This window comes from Pelodiscus sinensis, chromosome 3 (assembly GCF_049634645.1).
Source record: "Pelodiscus sinensis isolate JC-2024 chromosome 3, ASM4963464v1, whole genome shotgun sequence".
NCBI lineage: Eukaryota > Metazoa > Chordata > Testudines > Trionychidae > Pelodiscus > Pelodiscus sinensis.
The window spans coordinates 152,986,998-153,002,141 of NC_134713.1; the positions used below are offsets into that span (position 1 = coordinate 152,986,998).

At 41.8% G+C, this 15,144-nt stretch overlaps 1 protein-coding gene across 4 annotated transcripts in view; it reads right to left on the reverse strand.

The window, feature by feature from the left end:
* Nucleotides 1-15,144, reverse strand: part of EPRS1 (glutamyl-prolyl-tRNA synthetase 1) — a 64,924-nt gene that overhangs the window by 14,782 nt on the left and 34,998 nt on the right. Inside the window, exons 16-27 of one of the 4 annotated variants that reach the window (XM_075925213.1) lie at nucleotides 14,609-14,721; nucleotides 12,729-12,846; nucleotides 12,251-12,631; nucleotides 10,354-10,566; nucleotides 9,375-9,629; nucleotides 7,941-8,174; nucleotides 6,806-7,071; nucleotides 5,577-5,628; nucleotides 4,309-4,518; nucleotides 2,905-2,977; nucleotides 1,917-1,996; nucleotides 1,423-1,524 (exon numbers count right to left, since the gene is read on the reverse strand). In XM_075925213.1, the coding sequence (XP_075781328.1) occupies nucleotides 1,423-1,524; nucleotides 1,917-1,996; nucleotides 2,905-2,977; nucleotides 4,309-4,518; nucleotides 5,577-5,628; nucleotides 6,806-7,071; nucleotides 7,941-8,174; nucleotides 9,375-9,629; nucleotides 10,354-10,566; nucleotides 12,251-12,631; nucleotides 12,729-12,846; nucleotides 14,609-14,721 (2,097 nt within the window). The remainder of the gene's footprint in view (nucleotides 1-1,422; nucleotides 1,525-1,916; nucleotides 1,997-2,904; nucleotides 2,978-4,308; nucleotides 4,519-5,576; nucleotides 5,629-6,805; nucleotides 7,072-7,940; nucleotides 8,175-9,374; nucleotides 9,630-10,353; nucleotides 10,567-12,250; nucleotides 12,632-12,728; nucleotides 12,847-14,608; nucleotides 14,722-15,144) is intronic. The other 3 variants (XM_075925214.1, XM_075925215.1, XM_075925216.1) reach the window with 3 other exon arrangements.

Below are 15,144 nucleotides of genomic sequence, written 5' to 3' on the forward strand. Positions count from 1 at the left end.
GCGCCAGCCAAGAAAGATGAGTCCCAGCTTGCGCCAGCTCTGGGACCACTGTGGTTCTGCCTCCCTTGCTCTCCACCTTTCCCACGTGCCTGATTATGTACCTTGGATTCCAAATGGAGGTGAGTGATCGTGTCACTGGGCATTACTGTTTGAAAGATTCCTTATAGCAGTGCTATACTGGTGCCACTGTTCATTGCGGTAACACTCCCAAGGGGCGGAGATAAATGCAAAAGATGCTACAATTCAGGGACAGACCCGCCCTCAAGATCTCCTTTCATGTAATGCCACTCTACCTAGCGCCATGCCCCCTTCTCCAAACACATTTCTCTTCAAGTCTATGCACATCCATTCTTCTCTATGCTCTCCCCCACTAATCAGTTACACATTCACTTTGACTCCTCCTGCATCATTTATGCCAGGGGTGGAGAACCTCAGGCCTGGGGGCTGGATGTGGCTTCCGCCTTGCCTGGATCTGGCACCTGAGGCTCAGGGCAAGCCCCCTAGCATTGGGGAGCCCATGCTAGCGCTCTAGCCCCGCCCCTGCTCCCCCCACTCTCCCCCTGTGGAGCTGGAACACACAAACCTACTAGCTTGGGCCACCCTAGGCATGCGTGCGTGTAGTGTCTTCCTCCTGAAGGATTTTTATTTCTGCTTCTCACTTGTGTGTGGGCCTCCAATGGAATTTTCTGTGGGTCAACGACCCCCTGACTCAAAAAAGGTTCCCCACCCCTGATTTAAGCGACACAAAGCAGCTGTAAAACCAACTTAACTGGCCAGCAAATCATAGCTGCTTGGAGCTGCTCGGAACTGCTCAAGAGCTAGACAGCATGATGAATGTGACCCTAACAAAGTTAAGATAAAGATTGAAATTTGATATTACACTGTCAGACAGTGAGATTAACCCCAAACTTAAGAGAGTCAATGTTCAGCTCTCACATGGACATTGTTTGTTGTTTTGCCTATGCTCAAACAAAGCTAGGACTTCAGGCCAGCAACCATGGGAACAGTATATGTTGGGTAGAAAAGGTCTGTTTTCATCATTCTGAAAGCAATAGTAGGACTTGCTGTGAGTTCTGTCCAAGAGCAGGAGCTTTAATAATGTCAAAGGGTAAGGGCTTCCAGATAAAGCTTGCAAAAGAAGCCTGGGAGGACATCTGCAGAGTTACTGATCAAAAGGAAGCTCTACAGAAGGGGCAAATCAGGGATATAAGCATAAGAAATCCATCCAGTCCCCAATGATGTCACAGTGGAGGAGAAACAAATAGGATACTAATTTTCCTCTTGTAGGAAACTACACCCCTTTCGCAACTACACTGGTTAACTTACCTCAGCCATTTCTCTCTCAGTACTGTACTGTTAAGGAGATCGGTCACTTTCTGAAAGCAAAGATCTGTAATAGTTAAAAACATTAGTGGTTTGTACCTCCTCTGCTGCTTCTTCATATGTAGCAAATGCTGTGTGTCCTTCCTGCCAAAGGAACTCACGAGTACGCAGGAAAGGCTGAGGATGTTTGAACTCCCAACGCTGCCAAGAAAAGGAATTTTTTAATAAAAACATTCAAATTCAGTATTATTACCATGAGCTACTTAGATTGGCTCGGATCAAAACTCAATTTTTCACTTGTGTGCCACAATGCAAATCCCACATTTTGGGATTCAAAAAAGTTTGAATTTTTTTAAAATAAGAGTTGAGCATAGTTAAACAAGAAGTGCCTTTTAAACTAACATTTTATTTAATTAATAATGCATGTATCTATGCCCATATACCACAATACATTACATAATGAAAATAGTTTGTACTTTGAAAGTTACTGTATGGAACGATTGTCCCAAAACATTTTAAGTGTATCAAATTCATTGTGATGTGCTTCACTTTAAAAAAAATAAAATGGTAGTCTAAGCAGAAAGTGTACCTACCACTACATTGCACCACTGATTAAGCTTGATAGGAAGATCTCTATGTGACTGCACCCACTTTGCATAGGCAGGATACATTACTGCAAAAGAAAAAAGCCAGGTCATAAGTTTTTTATGATCTGAGGAATATGCATCTAAACTATAACATATATACTTTGTTAAACATCATAAGCATAAGAGAGACACTGCTTCATTTTTCACTTTCACATCATCTGTCCCACTAAAGAGAAATTCTGAAGTGGAAACAGGGTGAGCGAGGATGGACTGAATATTTTAGCTTCGCTCCAACTCTTTAGGTAAAGTGGATAACACCTATGTTAGTGTCTCTTTATGAAGGCAAAAGGGAAACCTGTCTACATAAGATTACTTATTATGAAATTACAGTCTTCCTTTAAGACTAGAACATTTAGATGCATCTAGATTCATACACATGATCAGCTAATTAAGAATTTCATGATAGCACACTTGAAAATCTGAATACTAATGAAAAAAGGTTCATAAGGTAGAAATACAAACACAATGAAAATGACACTTCTTGAAGAAAAATAGAATAAAAACTTTTCTTCGTGTTCAAACTCCAAAATACTAAAGGAAAACATAGTCAAAGAGCTTTCTGAAGTACTAAAACAATTTTAAATAATTTACAATTTATGTGTTAATAAAACTTCTTATAGATAGTTTATAGGAAAAAATTTAGAAACTTTTCAAGTTTCAATGAAAAAAAAAAATTTATTCCTGTAAGATTTTTCCAGTCTCCCACAATAGCATCCCTATGCACTACACCACATGGTGTCCAACACACTAGCCACTATCCACATGGGGCTATTTGACTGGTTGCATATGGCTAGTTGGCTATAGCAGTGGCCACTCGAGTGGCTAGCTTCAGAAATGGTTGGACACCATAGCACTAGATCGTCTACTGGTATCAAAACTGCTGTACCAGTTACCCATTCTGAAATTTCTGATCACTTACAAGTTAGTTTCTTACCTGTTTCACTTGTAGGACGTACAGCAATTGGCTCAGCTAGCTCTGTTTTACCAGATTTTGTAACCCAAGCAACCTAGACATTTAAAAAAAATTAAGTTTGCTTCAATCTGATTTATTTAGAGTTAAATCAAAATTCTAGATGCCCTACAACAGGGGTGGGCAAAATATGGCCCACGGGCTGGATGCAACCCACCAAGACACCAGATCTAACCCATGGGAGACTCCATCAGGCTCTTTACCTGCCCTGCACACTGCTCAGAGCAGCTCTCTGAATGCTGTGAGCTGGAGGGAGGGCAGAGAGGTTTCATGCAGTCTCCCTTTGCCATTCTTGCAGCTCCTGTTGGCTGGTTTCTGGCCAATGGGAGCTGCCTGTCTCCCCTCTCCCTCGGCTCACAGCTTTAAGCAGCACATGTGACTTCTGCAGCTGATGCAGGAGCATGAAAGTCAGGAACCCTGGCTGAGGAGTCAGCTGGGCTGCTGCCGAGAACTGACTAGGTAAGTGCCTCTTGGACAGAGCTTGCCTCTGGCACTCCAGCCTGTTTCTTCCCCCAACTCTCTGCCCCCCCGCCATACATCCTTATCAGATGTAACCCAAATCCTCTGAACCCACGCTTCTGCACCCATACCCCACTCCCAGGCCCCGCACCACCTCACACCCTTCCTCCAGGTTACAAACCCTTCCCAGATCTTTTACCCAATCCCCCACTCACACAGTCACAACCCAAAACCCTGCACCACTCCTTCAGGTGACAACCCCCAGAGCTTTCACCCCCTCCTACGCTGCTCCTCCAGGTCAGAATCTTTTCCCGCTCTCAGACCCTACAAACCTTCCTGCACCAGGTCACAACTCCCTCCTTCACCTAAACTTCTTTCCAGATCCCACGCCCTCTCCTGCACCCTAATCCCTTACCTCAAGCTCCCTTCTGCACCCAACCTCCATCCCAGACACTGCACCTCCTCCATTAACAGGGAAAAGTGCAGCCCTGGGACACTTATCAAATTCTTGGAGTGGCCTCCCATAAAAAAATTATTGCTCACTTCTGTCCCTACAGCCTTCATTAATTACACAATATAATGTAATCAAAGTAGTACTGAAATAATCAATCCAACAAGAATATAGACAGACTCCTACAGAGATGCCTTTCCACCTCTTCTTCCTAATGGAAAGCACACCTCTAAGCTGTCTCCAAAAACCATCAAAGAAGCGTTTATAAATGGTTAACTGTTTTATATTTGACATCACTGCCTACAGGAGTAAGAGGAACAGCAGTATAAGCTGCTTACAAAAATATCTGCCTACAATACATCATTTATCTGCACCCTGTCCATAGTTTTTAGCTAAACTGTTTCTTTTCAAAATTAACCTCGCTCAGAGACTACAGCTAAGAGAATTCTGAAGTGTACCTCAGGGGCAAAGTCAGCAATATGAGTCTTCTCTTTCTCCAGTGCTGCCTGAGACACAAACATGGGAAAGTAGCAGTTTTCTACACCAAGTTTCTTGATCTCACCATCGAAGAACTCCTTGATGGATTCCCAGATGAAAAAAGACCAAGGACGAAGAATATAGCAACCACTCACATCGTAGTATTCAATCATCTCTGATTTTGTGATCACCTGTCAAAAAGTTAAGATATTAAAAGTTTCACTTGCACAAAAAAGCACTACAATATTTCAAGCCTAATTACATCCCAGTTCACAATAAGTTAATCGTTCAGCATTTTATAAAATGGCTAGAATTTAAAACAAAAAAGGGCAAAAAGACAGCTTTGTAAGCAAAGATTTAATAAATTACATTTAACAATTTCTTCCCAAGAAATGGAAAGGTTGGGACAGAAAATATCAAGGCTCAGATACTACAGTGACAAGTGCGTATCTTCTGGCATCACTTACAGATCACCTCTATGGTGACCAATTACTGAGGGAGAATGATTGGTTCTGAAAGGATTTTGGATACAAATCTTTATCCAAAGAGACAGAACGTGGATGCAGGATGCTGAAGGTGAATAATAAGGTGGGAAACACAAGGGGTCTCAACAAGGGAATGCAGATGATTATTCTTCTGCCTCACCTTAAGAAAAATCAAGCATAGGCCATTATCACAGTGATTTTAGCTCACCACCAAAAGCCATTACACACATTATTCATTAATCGTGACAATTGTTAGTATTGGTGAAATGTGCCAGTTTGCCAGTGACGGAGACAGTCTATCCAGAGATCCATACTGTAGCTTCGCTACATACCTTACTCATGTCCCTTAAATCCCTGCCCTGTGAGGACTGACCTTAATACAGTACCTGAAGTAAACTCATTTCACATTAATCAGTCATAAAAGATGGTAACTTTTGGTTACAAACCATCAGCTAAACTGAGCTTGCTGACTAAAATCTATCAAATCCTTACCAAAATCCTTATTGTTTCACTACAAGAATGTATTTAATAAGGTTTTCCCCCGCTTTTTAAATCAGGTGGCCATTATATTTTAGGTAGCTTCATGAGTTTATTCAGCACTTGGAAACAGATGCGCAGGAATTAAGGAAAAATGCTGAAGGGAAACTTATGGAACAGAATTTTTTTTTTTTTTAAAGTTTTAAAAGGGGAGTGGCTAAAAATTATTTTTTTAGTGGAATACGTGATGCAAAACAGCTCCTTAAGTTTAAGTGACACACACTTACCTGAGAAAACCAATCAGCAAGATTTTCTTCTTTTTTAGCTTCTAGACCTAGCCTATGGAATTTGAAAAGAAGAGACCCCTATAGTTTAGGTCACTGTCATGATAAGATAGCCTTAAAGCTACATGCAAAAGAGTGTTTGGGGGGAGAAGAGGCTCTTTTAATGTAATTTAAAATCTTTTAAATGTTAAGGCATATTTTCTTCAGTGATCTGCAAATACCCTCTCCCCCCTCACATCCCTTCAACCCAACCCTGCTCATTCTTTCTAAACAGGACAAGAGGAGCATTATTCATACAAATATCTCAACTTTTCCTGTGTAAGATACCTGTTATGGCACAAGTATCAGAGGGGTAGCCGTGTTAGTCTAAATCTGCAAAAGCGGCGAGGAGTCCTGTGGCACCTTATAGACTAACTGAAGCGTTGGAGCGTAAGCTTTCGTGGGCAAAGACTTACTGAAGTGGGTCTTTGCCCACGGAAGCTTACACTCCAACACTTCAGTTAGTCTATAAGGTGCCACAGGACTCCTCGCCGCAGTTATGGCACAGTTATACTCCTCAATGCATCAGGCTGTAAAATTAAAACTTCCAAATAAAAGCCTGATTAAGACCATGAGGCTGAACCAGGCACTCAAGTTTGTTTGTTTGAGACCCATGTCATATCTTCAGAAATGCTATTGTTTGGTTGGAGAGTTTTGTGAAGTTATGATAACTTATTCGGTTGCTTTCTGAAGGCTTTTCACCTCAGGAAAAAAATAGTTTTATTTCAAATAAAGATTAATCTTAATACCTTCAAATAAAACAAAGCACACTAACAACAGCAGCAAGATCTTCCAAGAAGCTGAGCTCTACCAAGTCCTAGCAGTGCCAACGGCAACAGATCATGTATGAGATGCTCAGCTCTTCATAAGCCCAAGACTGCAAAATCCTGTTTTTTTTGCATAGTTTCTCTGATTCATCACCATCTGCCTATTACATGTAATATTTGTAATGAAAACAAAACCTGTATTATGCTTACTTTGTAGTATGCAATGTACAGTACAAGGATTTTACCCTTTATATTAACTATAAATTATAAGTGAACATAAAAACTTAATAGAATGTGGCACTGTTTCTTTTGTATATATTCCCACACTACCAACTGATATTAAAAAGTTAAAATATTGTTCTTAATTTAGCTCTATTCAGCACTCCCAATTTAAATTGCATGCACATGGATTGTTAATTTCTTTACCTGGTCTGTTTCTTAGGCCCTTGACCTTCTCCTGGACCATCTGAGGGAAGGCCATTACCACCTTGGTCTTTCGGATAGTCTTTTTTCTGACTATCACTTTGTTTCTGCTGTTTATTCTGCTTTTCAGACTTGTTCTCCTTCTCTTTTTTTTTCTTGTCTTTATCCTCAGCACCAGTGGCAGAGACAGGTTTATAGTCTATTCCAGCTAGAGATTTGTACTGTGCTTTCAGTTGAAGTAATTCCTGCACTGCTGCATCTACTTTATCCTTTGGTTTGAAGCCATACCCATGGAAGAAAAGAACAAAATCAAGAGAAAGCAATATGAATTACAGGAATAAATGCATCTACAGTTCTTATATCTACCTATATCTACACACATGCTACATCTATTCCTGGGGCAAGTCTGCCCCCCCCCCCCCCAAAAAAAAATTCTACATATTTAATTGGTGAAAATAACACAATATAAATCACAACAGTTTCAATTAGATTGGTAATTGATTTAAACAATACAATGGATGGAGAATGGGAGTAGGGAGCTCTAGAAAGAAACTCCCAAACCTTCTTTGTAATGTAGCTAGGTTTGACCCTTCATTTCTAGTTATAGTCAACAAATACATGTAACCATATCTCAGAATATTATAAACAACTGAAGAGCAAGCGAGAGCTGAGAAAAATCACAACTCATAATTTATATTGGCTACTGACCATCTCCAGAGAGGTCAGCAGTAAACAGTTCATAGACCATATTTTGATAGGAAATTTCTCAATGCAAAAATTTAAACTGTTACTAATCACCAAACCACCCGTAAGATTACACTGTCAGTTACAATAAGGCTCCTTTACCTGCCTCTCTAAGAACAATAGATACAATCTACTAAGCTGGTAGATCACTACATTCGGCTCTGCCCAAGAGGACGCAGCTTGCCTCACATCTACCTCCTCCGAAACATCTTGAAGTGCTGCCCCTCTATGCCAAGTGTGCCAAATAGCAAGTGAAGGTGGCACAGAGACTCACTCACTTGCACTCCCAGCCCCTGCTTCCCATGCACATAATACTAGCCCTGCCCTAACCTTAGAAGACATCTTAGTTGAAGTTATTTTTAACTAAGTTGTGCATTTTTAAAAAAAAGTTTACCTTTTCTGCTTTTCCTGCTTTTAGTTTACGGACCTCTTCTCCTTGACACGCCACTTTGTTAAACAGAACTTTAGCTTCAGGTGTGTCTGGGCCACTGATTTCTGTGCTTGTTGTGGGGGATGAAGCAGATATCTGAGCTGCTGGCAGATATCCTGGCTTGTAGTCCTGCCCAGTCTTTTCTTTATATGCTGCTTTCAGAGAAAGGAGGAGTTTCACTGATTCATCTACTTTATCCTACGTAGAAGGCAAAAAAAAAAAAAAAAAGATTCAACAGTCACACAACAGGTGGATTCAAACGTCAGTTAAGAAAAATCTTCTCTTTAACTAAGAAAAGGTAGCAAATAAAAAGCTGGGCAGGCAGCAGAACACGGGAGATGTCCAATCTGTATCTGGCCACACGCACAATGTGTGTGGTAGTTAGAAAATGAAAAGAACAGCCATCACACAGTGTTGAATGCTACCAGGATTGAAGCAGAATGGAACTCTTTGATCATCTTGTTAACTGCAATTTTATTAACAAAGATTACAACAGCAGAATACAGGCAGTCCCCGGGTTACGTACAAGATAGGGACTGTAGGTTTGTTCTTAAGTTGAATTTGTATGTAAGTCGAAACTGGTACATATTGTAGGGGAAACTCTAGCCAAACATTTCTCCAGAGCTCAGTTTTATTCTCCCACATCTCACTTCCCTCAGTCCTTTATTCTCAAGCTGAGGTGTCTGCTGAGAAAAGCCGGTCTGCTGGGGGGGGGGGGGGGCTTAGCTTTGTGTCTCCCTGGTCTGCTGGGGGGAAGCAGCTAGTGCGGGGTTGCCTCATCCCGTTTGTAAGTAGGGATCCGACGTAAGTCGGATCCATGTAACCCAGGGACTGCCTGTACTGAAGAATGTGAAAAAGCCTTTCCTCCTTGAAGAGGAAATACAACATCAAGAAAGGCATTTAGAGAGTCCGGTGGCTTCTGAGAGCAGATGAATTTCTCTCTTACTCCTTTTTGGCGCTATGAGTCAAGAAAACAGATTTTCTGTGCCTGGGGAAAGCCTCGTTACTTTGGTAGTTTGGACTAATGTGCACTTTTGTTCTTCCACACCATGCTACAATACTGTTTTAAAATGAGCAGTGGTTCTGCCGTGCTCAATTTCTATCCTAGTTGTACAGATTCTTCAGCCTACACGCCAGTCTGACTTTTCACTTATGGTGGGAGTGTGATGGTAAGAGAAGAATTCAGAACTGCATGTCTCAGCAGTCAAACACCCAAACCTTTTCTGAGATGCAAGAATACTTCACTGGATTGAATACAGACAGAATTGGTGGCTTAACTGTCAGATGCAGAACAGTTCAAGAGAATTACTTCAGGGTTACTTGCTGGAAAACTTCCATCCAGTGGCAAAATGTGGAAAAGTTAAAACTGAAGAAACTCTATATTTACCACTATTATACCTTTGAAGCTTTCTCTGCTTTGAGTTTGCGAACCACCTCCCCTTGTTCAGCTATGTTATCATAAAGAGTTTTGCTATCAATTGTGCTAGATGATGTCAAATTATTGCAGGGTGTAGGAGAAGGAAGAGTAGCAGCAGAAGAGCATGTAAAAGGAGGAGCAGCAGGTGGATTTCCCGGTTTGTATTCTTGACCTGTCTTTTGTTTATATTCTGCCTTCAGTGTTAAAAGCACTTTTACAGCAGCATCTATCTGATCCTGAAGCAAGAAGAGAATAAACAATGTATGTAAAGACAGAAACATAATACAGTTGCATCAACTGAAAGAGTACAGTGAAAGATACCACAATCTTAACTAGAGTAGCACTACGACAATTGCTGTAACACACTATCTTACGGCCCAATCCTGTTTGCCTCACTCACAAGCAGATCCCAGGAGCAAACAAGTCACTAATAAGGGAAGTAGGATTTGGCACAAATGGCAATTTGGTGTGTGACTTATTGTAGCAGATCTAGCAAAAAAAGTAAAATTACGAAGTGCTCAATCATACACCATCCACGGCTGAATGAAGTCATCCTGGCCACAGGGACAGCACTGCAGTCAAGTTCAGTGCATTGCTGGATTGGGGGACCAAATAGGTAAGATTATGAATTGAAAATGATTAAAGGGGGATTGTCAAAAAAATCATTAAAACATTTGTTACTCACCCCACTCTAGATTAGTTTTAAAGCCACAGCTTGCTTTTCATCATTTACATCTACGTTTTGTAGTTAATTCAGCTTCCCTTTCCTGTTCTCATACACTAGCACACGACTATTATGAAGCCAAATAAAATGTAGGAGATTTAAAGAAAACCTAATTGAAATTTTGAAATTTAAAAAATACAATAATGAAAACACAGAAGCTAATGGGAACAGAAGCAAATTTCACAAAGCCTCTCTCTTTCCATTAAGAAACCTTTTAATATTCAGTGTCATTATACCTTTGATGCTTTCTCTGATTTAAGTCTACGAACCACTTCGCCTTGTTCAGCTACTTTACTGTATAAAAATTTGCTGTCTATTGGACAAGTAGGAACAGGAGGAGAAGGAATGAGCAGAGTAGGTGAGTTTCCAGGTTGATATTCCTGGCCTGTCTGTTGTTTATAGTCTGCTTTTAGATTTAGAAGCACTTTCACAGCAGCACTTATCTGATCCTGAAGCAGGAAGAGAAGGGGAGAAAAGGAAAAAGTTGTAAAAAAAGACAGAGGCTGCGTCTAGACAGGCACGATTTTGCACAAATACTTTTAATGGAAAAGTTTGTCTGCTAAAAGTATTTGCGCAAGAGAGCATCTGTACTGGCATGTGCTTTTGTGCAAAAGCATCCGTGCCAGTGTAGATGCTCTCTTGCGCAAGAAAGCTTTGATGGCCATTTTAGCCATCGGGTTTTCTTGAGCAAGAAATTAACTTTGCTGTCTACAGTGGCCCTCTTGAGCAAGAATACTTGCACAAGAGGGCTTATCCCTGAGCGGGTGCGTCAGAGTATTTGCACAAGAACCACTGATTTTGGACATTACAAAGTCAGTATTCTTGCGCAATATTCACGGCCAGTGTAGACAGGCAGCAAGATTTTGCACAAAAGCAACTGCTTTTGTGCAAAATCATGCCAGTCTAGACGCAGCCAGAAAGAATAAGGTAAGTTGCACTGAGCTGATGTGTCATTTTTTATAAAAAGTAATACACCAAGTTTACAAAGCCTTGAGTACTGTATATTCATAGGTTATTTATAACAATTAGTTCAGCAGATCTGCTCAAATCATGGTGAAGAAAACATTTACCTTTGAAAGTAAACCCTCAATATTATTTATTTGTGTTGTAGAACTTAGGAAACCCAGTCATGGACCAGGACTCCACTGTGGTAGGCAAATAAACACCTACTAGAAATACAATACCAGTACCACTAAATACAGTACCATGCTAGGTAGATACATGTCTTTTAGTGACCTGCTTTGCTGTTTTGTTCAAAATAGTTCCATATACTCACCCAAAACTGCAGTTGTAATATCAGAAAGCATTTGACAATTTTTACATTTATTTCTTTATGAACAATTTTAAGCATGGAAACACCTTCAAGTGTTAGATTCCAAATGGTTGACCTAATTCTATCACCTCTCTCTCTCTCTCACACCCACCAACACTCCCACGCCCACCCCACTTTTGCCAGGGACCGGACTTTTTGTATATGATTTGGATGGGAAGACTTATTTGGGTCAGTTTGAGAAGAACACAAATGTAACAGTTTGCTCATATCTAAGGAACCTAATTAATATTCTTCATAAATGTTACTGGCACAGAATTAATCATACTAGTGCTGCTTGGAGACCAACCTTGAAGGGAGATCCTAGAGCAGCAGTGGGAAACCTTTTTTTGTATGATGTCTGCTGACAGACAGAAAAAAAAAAAATCAGTCGAGGGCCACACACAAATGAGAAGCAAAAAAACACCCCAAACCCGTCTCTGATGTGGCCCTCAATTGAGGAGGAAAAAGATACTCCTTACATTCCCTTTGCACAACAGAGCCTAGGGGAGCCCAGGCTAGTAGATTTTGTGTGCTCCAGCCCCATGGGGGACAGCCGGGGGCAGTGGACTGGAGTGCCAGCACAGGCTTCCCAATAGAGGTGGGAGCCCCAAGCGTTGGGGGACCAGATCCAGGCAAGCCAGGGCCTGCATCCAGCCCCCAGGCCTTAAGGTTTCCCATTTCTGTCCTAGAGGAACCCCGCCCAAGTGAACTTAAAAACAAGGGAGGAAAAACATAGGTTACCTTACATCATGGAGAGCACATTAAACTATACAAATATTCATGATATACCATTGTCTTAATTAGGTTTTTAAAACACATACCTTAGATGCCTTCTCAGCTTTCAGTTTTCTGACCACCTCCCCTTGCTCAGCTACTTTATCATAAAGATCTTTGCTCTCCAGAATGCTGGAGGTCTCGGACACAGAAGAAACATTTGATACTGCTACAGCTGCTGCTGGAGGATTTCCAGGTTTATACTCTTGGCCTGTCTTCTCCTTGTAGTCCACCTTCAAGGCCAATAACTGTTTCACAGCTGCATCAATATCTTCCTTTGAAGCCTTTTTAGCTTTCAAATCACGAACCACATCTCCCTGAGCCACCACTCTGTTGTAAAAGACCAGGGGGTCTTCAGATGCAGCAGAGGCAGGGCTGCTGGTATTGGCAACAAGTGGAGCAGACTTTCCCTTTGAAGCAGAGCTAGCCTTTGAAAAGAGAAGCAGATTCTCAGTGTTTCCTTTTTTATTTTTCATTTTAATAGTAATGTTATTGATGAGAGGCTTTTAGGAAAGGCTTAGTTACCTCTTTCTTGGCAGTTTCTGCCTTCGTCTTCTCTTTTGAGCCAGATGTTGGCATTTCCTTTGTATGTCCATCAGGAATATAAATCAAAATGCATGGGGATTCTTTACAGCTATATGGGCTGAAGAAAGATTAAAAACTAAATGTTTCATACACAATTGCTATCAGGCCACTGCACCAACAGGAAAGAATAAAAACAGCATGCCTACCAAACACTTGGAGAAAAAACAGAAAAGATACATATTCAAAACCACTTCCCATTCATTACCTAACTCCACTGCAAAAAAATGGCATTCCTATTATTTGCAACTATAGGCAGTCCCTGACTTACGCGGATCCGACTTATGTCGGATCCGCACGTACGAATGGGGCTCTCTCGCCCCGGAGCTCGCAGGCAGCGGTCCCGCCACCTCTACCTCTGGGGCAAGAAAAGCTGCTCCCCGTGCCTCTGGTCTGCTGGGGACCGTCTCCAGCAGACCAGGAGCACCGGGAGAAAAGCCGCAGCAGTGGCGGGTTCCCGCGCTTCTGAGGCTTTGCTCTGGCAAAGCTTCAGAGGTGCGGGACCGCGCCGCGGCTGCGGCTTTGCTCCCGGTGCTCCTGGTTTGCTGGAGACAGTCCCCAGCAGACTAGGGACAAAGCCTCAGAGGCGCGGCACTCTGCTGCCGCTGCGGCTTTGCTCCCGGTGTCCCTGGTCTGCTGGGGGGAGGTGGGGCGCAGCTAGTGTGCCCCCCCCCCCAGCAGACCAGGCTTTTGTTGTGGACCCTGGGGCAGAGCAGCTGGGGCGCTGCCGGTTGGTCCCGCAGCGCTGCTCTGGGCACTACTGGACCAACCCGGCAGCACCCCATCTGCTCTGCCCCAGGCATCCTGATTCAGCCGCTGCTGGTCAGTTTCAGCCGCTGCTGGTCAGTGCCGAGGAGCGGTGCTACTGGAGCAACCCAGCAGCACCCCAGCTGCTCTGCCCCAGGCTTCCTGGAATCAGCCGCTGATCAGTTTCAGCAGCAGCTGACTTGGGGACGCTTGGGGTTCTTAAGTTGAATTTGTATGTAAGTCAGAACTGGCGGTCAGTTTCAGCAGTGTATGTAAGTTCCGACTTACATACAGATTCAACTTAAGAACAAACCTACAGTCCCTATCTTGTACGTAACCCGGGGACTGCCTGTACTGAAGTGTTTCACGTTGTCAGTTCACATTCTGGATAGATCAGTATAGTGAACTGAATGTTTATTTCATGCAATTTCTCCATCTTACAGCTACCCTCTCTTCAAGAATCTAATTCTCATCTCATTTAGTTGAAATAGCAGCAAAATGCAACTTTCCAATCTCTTCTGCATAAAAATCCAGATGGTAAAATCACCATTGCACCATCTGGATTTTTTACAGTGCATTCTAAATGCCTTTAAAGTTTCCATCATGCATATTCTACAGCTAATATACATATACACACAGATGTGTGAAAAAATATTCCGTGTTTCAGTGTTAGGTATAAACATGCTTTACCCTAATCAGGTAATCATCTATTTTAGTCCATCTCTGGATTCTTATTTATATATTCATAGCAAATACAAGGAAAATGTGACTCCCTTACTATTTCAGATCTTCCTTGTGCTTTTAGAAAGTGACACCTGGATGACTGTATGACATCTATATGAAGGCTTACGAACATACAATCCACAAACCACCTAGGGCAGTGATGGGCAACTTGTGGCCCACAGGCCTTGTGGCTCACTGGGATTCTATGTATGGCCCACAAGACATTTTGTTTAGCGTTGTCCAAGTGCAGGGTTACCAGATTCCACTGGTTTCCATCCGCGTTAAACAAAAATGCATAACAGATGTTAGAGATCTATAACGGCAAATGTTAAGGCTTATTTACAGCTGCTTACCTAAATGGTTCATAAGGCTGATCACAAATAAAGAATCCGCGTCTCTGAAGTTGTACAATGTCTCCTTTTTTCAACTCCTTAAGGCAAGGATCACCTAACATCAGTTCTTCTTGCTGTAACAGTTAAAAAGCTAATTAAAACCACTTATGAACAAGGTTTAAAATAACGTTAAGAATTATTATATCTGCAATGAAGGATTCCAGAGATGTTCCAAGTTCGCAACTGCTGAAACGTCAATTAATCCCAATGCCAATAGATAAGGTGCTCTCAGTTAATGTGAGAGAGCGTCCCAAACCGTCAATACCAGAGGGCTAAAGAGTCACACACAAGGTGATAAATCCCTATAAATTATACAGAGAAAGTGAACGTATGAGCTTTGTGGTATTAAAAAAAAAAAAAAAAAAAAAAAGTCACAAGAACTAGTTAACTTCAGATAGCAAAATTAATAGGAACAATTACTAGAATATATTTTTCCCACCCCGAAGCAGGAGAACACAAATAGAAATTCAATAATGTACAACTCAAATGAATGAGTG